The sequence below is a fragment of the Crocodylus porosus genome, unplaced genomic scaffold, assembly GCF_001723895.1.
Source record: "Crocodylus porosus isolate Cpor-Errol unplaced genomic scaffold, CroPor_comp1, whole genome shotgun sequence".
NCBI classification, from domain to species: domain Eukaryota; kingdom Metazoa; phylum Chordata; order Crocodylia; family Crocodylidae; genus Crocodylus; species Crocodylus porosus.
The window spans coordinates 81233662-81239057 of NW_017728943.1; the positions used below are offsets into that span (position 1 = coordinate 81233662).

Here is a 5396-nt window from a genome sequence, read left to right on the forward strand (position 1 = left end):
GTTAGCTAGTCCCCTCCTGAATGAAACCAGAGCAATATACCTGACCAGGAAGGAGGCTCTGGTGAGGGGGAATCCCTGAGGGCTGCAGAGCCGTTTTCCTGTCCCTGATTTGTTTGTGTGTCTGGGCAGTTTCACTGGGGCATGTCCACTGGCTCCTTGGACTTGTTTGGGGGACAGTGGGTGCTGGCTGGTGTGCATTGCTCTACATCCCCCCTTGGCGCACTCATCATGAACCTGTGCCCTCGCTCCCATCCCTGTCTTGTTTTTCATTTGCCCCAAGGAATCTGTTGGTGTGCCCAGTGACCTCCCTTAGCAAGGGAGGCTCATAAATTGCCTTCGTGGGCCTAGGTTCATGTTCTCTGGCTCATCTAACAGGCCCATCTCCGGGCAGTTTCACTGGGCAGCGTCCACTGGCTCCTTGGATGCACTGGGGAGCCAGCGAGTGCTGACTGGTTGATGTGCTCTGCTTTGCATCTCCCCTTGGTGCACTCATTATGAACCTGTGCCTTCACTCCCATCCCTGTTTTGTTTTCCATTTGTCCCAAGGAATCTGTTGGTGTGCCCGGTGGCCTCCTGTAACAAGGGAGGCTCGTTTGCCTTGGCAGGCCTAGGCCCATGTTCCCTGGCTCATCATCAGACAGGCCTGTCTCCAGGCCAAGTTTCACTGAGCAGCGTCCACTGGCTCCTTGGACACATTTGAGGGCTCGTGGGTGCTGCCAAGTGTGTTCTGCTCTGTGTCCTGCCTTGGCACCCTCATTTTAAACCTCTGACTCCCCTTCCCCACCTGTTCTGCCTGTCATGCATCCCAAACAATCACTGATGTGTCCTTAATGACCCCCTTCTCAAGGAGGGGCTTTTCAGCTTTACATGCTGGGCCTAGACCCACATTCCCTGGCTCATCAAACAGGCCCATCTGCGGGCAGTCACTACGGTTGCCAACTCCGTTCGAATCTATTCCGGGCGGTTTCAGGCACGCCAAAATGCCTGCGACACAACGCCGACGACCTGCGGGCTGGCATCGATCAGTTCAGGATTAGGGTGCACAGGCTTTACATCAGGGCGGCAAACGCGCACTACCAGGACATTTAAAAACCTACATAAATCCGATTCAACCTGTAATATTAATTTGAACGAATGCCCTATCGTTTCTCTCCAGGTGACTCTCAGCAGTCTCCTGGAGATTTCTCTCCAATGAATCCCTGGAGACTCCGGGAGGGTTGGCGACCCTCGTCTCCCGGAGCAGCGTCCGCCGGCTCCTCAGAGGCGGGGAGCCAGTCCAGGGCAGCCCCGCGCCGCCCCTCCCCGGGCGGGCCGAGTGGCGGGGCGGGGCCGGGGGAATCCCGGGCGGCGGTGACTCAGGCCCGGAGGAGGAGCCGGGGGGTGCAGCTCGGCCGCTGCCAGCCACGAGCGCCCCGCCGGGCTCCCGGGCTGGGGCCGGGCTGCTGTGAGGCGCGCGCCGCACCATGTCGCGGGCCGAGGGCTGCAAGGGGCCGGCGGAGGCCGAGGAGGGGCAGTGCGACTCGGGCATCGACTCGCTGCGCTCGCTGCCCGCCGCGGCGCCCCGGGAAGAGCCGCGCGGCTCCGGCAAGGAGGCGCTGGAAGCCGAGGAGCGCGTGGACTCCAGCTACGGCTCCGCCTCGCTCACCGAGCCCCTGCCCGGCCTCGCGCCGCCGCCGTCGCCGCCCGACAAGCGCGGCGCCCTGCACGGCCTGAGCCACCAGCAGCTGGAGGCGCTCGCCTACATCTCGGAGGATGGAGACACGTGAGTGCCGCCCGGGGCTCGGCCGACAGCCCGGCCACCGCCCGGCTGGCACAGGGGACGGCGGGCTGCGGAGGTGGCTCGCCGCTGCCGCCGCCAGCCTGGGACTGGCAGCCTCAACATGGGAAGTTCCCTGGGTTTAGGGTTTTTGTTTTTGTTTTTCTTTTCAGATGGGTCCCCTCCCCAGGAGTAACTGGTGACCAGGCAGGAAAGGTCCCATCCTCTGGTCCATGGACCCTCACACCAGGCAGGAAAGAGTCTCCTCCTTGGCCCATAGAGCTCCATGCCGGGTCGTAGCTGGTGACCACGGGACAAAGGTCCATTCTGATCCCTGGTCCATAGACCTTGGTCCTTGGATCTCCCCAAACAAGGCTGCAGGTGGTCACCAGGCAGGAAAGATTTCCCCCAGCCCCCCAGCCCCCATAGATCTCCACTCCGGTTTGTAGCTAGTTACCGCAGGGGAAAGGTCCCATGGACCCCTAAACCAGGCTGCAACTGGTGATCCCTGGTCCATAGACCTTGGTTCATAGATTCCCCCCACCCCTTGCAAACAAGGCTGCAACTGGTGACCAGGCAGGAAAGATCTCCCCTCGTCCTCCCCCCAGCGCCTATAGATCTCCACATGGCAGGTTGTAGCTAGTGACCATGGGGGAAAGGTCCCATCCCTGGTCCATGGACCCCCCAAACCAGGCTGCAACTGGTGACCAGGCAGGAAAGATTCCCTTCCCTGGCCCACAAGCAAGACCTCCAAGCAAGAGTGCAAGTAGTGATCATACAGGAAAGGTTCTGTCCCTTCTCTGTACACCTCCCAGGCCAGGTTGTAAGTACTGCCATCCAGGAAAGCTCCCATCCCTTAGTCCAGAGACCACCCCCCCTGCCCAAACCAGGCTGTAGCTAGCACCCAGGCAGGAAATGTTTCCATCCCCTGGGGCCATGTTCTCTCTTTCAGCCTTTCAGGGGGTTTTTTTGGTCCCAGTGAAATATGCTGGTCGTTTACCAGGGAATCTACGATTGAGCCAAGTAAACGGAACAAGTGGGGACGGGAACGGGGGCGGAGGGGGGAAGAAGCCGCTCCAATCCATTTGCCTCTCAGAGTTGCGGGAAATGCAAAGTTGGGGTTCCGGGTGGGGTGAACAGTCAGAGCAATACAGAAACACACATCACAGTGCAAAGTTTGAGTTTCGGCCTATTCAGCGGCTGCCAGGAAAAATGGAAGGGGGGGTGGGTTCTACATCAAAAGGAAAAAAAAGAAATGTTCTTTTCATCCACCAAAACACAAAGCTTCATTTACCAAGTGGATGGATGGCTTGGCTGCATGAGATGTTTACCTGAGGAAAATCAGTTATGTAGAGGGGAGCCTAGGTCCCACCTCTTCTGTGGGTTGGAGTCTCACTAGGGAACAACTACGAGTCTCTTGATGTGGCTGGTTTCCGACGTAAATCCTTATGTGCAGCTAGCCTGTCTGCTTTGTACAGTCTATGACCAAAGCAGCATGAATTTTAATGACTCTGTAATGTAAGTTCCTGAAGAGGCACTGTCCTTATCCTGCATCTCTGTTGCTTCTCTGCTACAGCTTTTGGTCTTTTTGCCTTTTGTCTTTGAGGACTTAATTGCACATCAGTGCGTGGTACAGACACACGGTATTGAACCTGTTTGCTTTGGCTTCTGGTAACTGAGTTCAGCTAATTGCTCCTTTTTCCTGTTACGTTTTACCTTGTCAGGATGTTTCCATCGCAAAATCAAAGAGCATGTGTATGAGTGTCTTAGCTGCTTGAATAGCTGAAACTTTGGTCCACAGCCTGGATGCAGGCCAGGGTTGAATACAGTAATGAATAATGGTACAGGAGGAAGAGAAACTGGAGGGGAACAGAAGCCACTGAACAAGATGTCTATAGCAGAGGATCAAAGGTCCTGTTAGCTGCAGAGGGGGAGGATCTTGTGCTCATCCAAGGAGGTGCTTCTTGCTTGATAAAAGCCGGTCTCATCTCAGCTATGTGTTTACTTCCTGGTTGGGAAGAAGGCATGTGCTAATTAGCCCATTCCTGTGTGTTGTGGGACATGCTGAGAAGACTGACATCCTTGCAGCAAACCCCATCCAAGCCAGGTTAAATGAAACCTTGCTCCCTCCCACTACCCCCAGCGTGGTTCAAGCACTGGCTGCTCTTTATTTTCTCATCTGGACATTGTAGCCCACATGGAAATTTCCATGCCCAATGTGATCACTTCAGTTGCACTGGCATAACTGCCTGCGTAGATGCACTTAAGCAAGGTACAACTAAAATGAGTAAGGGCAAGCCCAAAGCCCTGTGAGGCTGTGGTGCATTTGGTGACTGCTGGTTTCCCTTCCCCATTGTGTCCCTGGGGTGATATTGTTTGTAAATGCTTCAATTGATTTTGGGGGGGGGGGAGGGATTTGATCCCATCTTTTGTAGGGGTGACTGAGCCAGTTGCTTGTCAAACCAGGTTGTCCAGAGTCTGATCCAAAACTCCCATTAATAGGAGGGGCAAACAAACATGATCTGGTGTTCTCCAGGTGTTAGGCAGCAACCACTGAACACATTTCACTTGGATTCAGTTGTCTTCTGTGCTGGTTTAGGTCGGCTAAGCTGCCTGCTCTTATCTTCAGACTCCGCTGGGCAGTCAGTTTGGGCTAGTTGCTGCTGCCTTTTGCTCCCTCCCATCAGGAGGTGGCTGTGCAGAGGCTCTCCAAATGGCTGCAGCTGCTCTTCTGGTTTTGCTTACTTACAATGCAGTTTAAAACAGGAAATCTAAAGAGTGCGTGGGGGGGATAGGGGATGGAATGGTTGCTACTTAGTAGCCGAAGTGAGGTAGTTTAATGCTGAGCAGTGGGACAGGGAATCCGCACACTTGGGTTCTCTTCCCAGCTCTAGGAGAGAGTGTGTTCTAGTGATTAGATTTTTCCTGTGTGTAAATTGGAACTAATCAAGTCCAACTAATGAATGTTTGTGAAGTGTTTAGAGGCCTTTGGGTGGAAGCAGTCAGCCTGCCTCACGGCTAGCTTTCCTTCAGCTGCAGAGGCAGACCCACTGTGCTCCCTTGCACCTCAGCTCATGACCCAACAGCAGCGGGAAGGTAGCTGCTGCCTTGTGCGACTTGCCTCCAGTGCAGCAGACCTCAAGCTAGGATTCAAACTGTAATCTCATTATTTCTCAGTAGGCTTCATTGGGCAATATCACTTCCTTGTAACCATTGTAATTCTGAAAAAAGACAAGTTCTGGGCTTTTAGCTTCTAGTTCCTGTTTCCTCAGTTGCCTCTGTTGATTCAGGACTGAACCTGGCGTGAAGCAGCATGCCTCCAGTTGGTGATGCTTGGTGTGAGCTGTAAGGCCTAGTGCCTTTGCCAGCCCAGTCCGTCCATGGAGTTTCCTATGGGCTTGCTTAAGATTTTACGTCCCTAGGAGATAGAAAGTGGGGAAGGACTCTGTTATCAAGTCCAACCCCTGAATTAAAGTTTATAATTGAGGTGGAGATCTCATCATCACGTGGACACTTAGTCTCAGCTGGAACCTCCCATAGAAACCTAGACATTCAAAGGTGCAGGTATAAATTGACCTGAACTGGAGCAGCTGAGCCCAAACTGACTGCCTCTTCTGAAGAAAAGAGGTGGTGCCTGAGG

At 54.4% G+C, this 5396-nt stretch overlaps 1 protein-coding gene across 1 annotated transcript in view; it reads left to right on the top strand.

Moving 5' to 3' along the window:
• The first annotated feature begins 1352 nt into the window (after positions 1 to 1352).
• Positions 1353 to 5396, top strand: part of NFKBIE (NFKB inhibitor epsilon) — a 20722-nt gene continuing 16678 nt past the window's right edge. Inside the window, exon 1 of the mRNA XM_019549645.1 lies at positions 1353 to 1762. Coding sequence (XP_019405190.1) covers positions 1464 to 1762 — 299 coding nt within the window. The 5' untranslated portion in view covers positions 1353 to 1463. The remainder of the gene's footprint in view (positions 1763 to 5396) is intronic.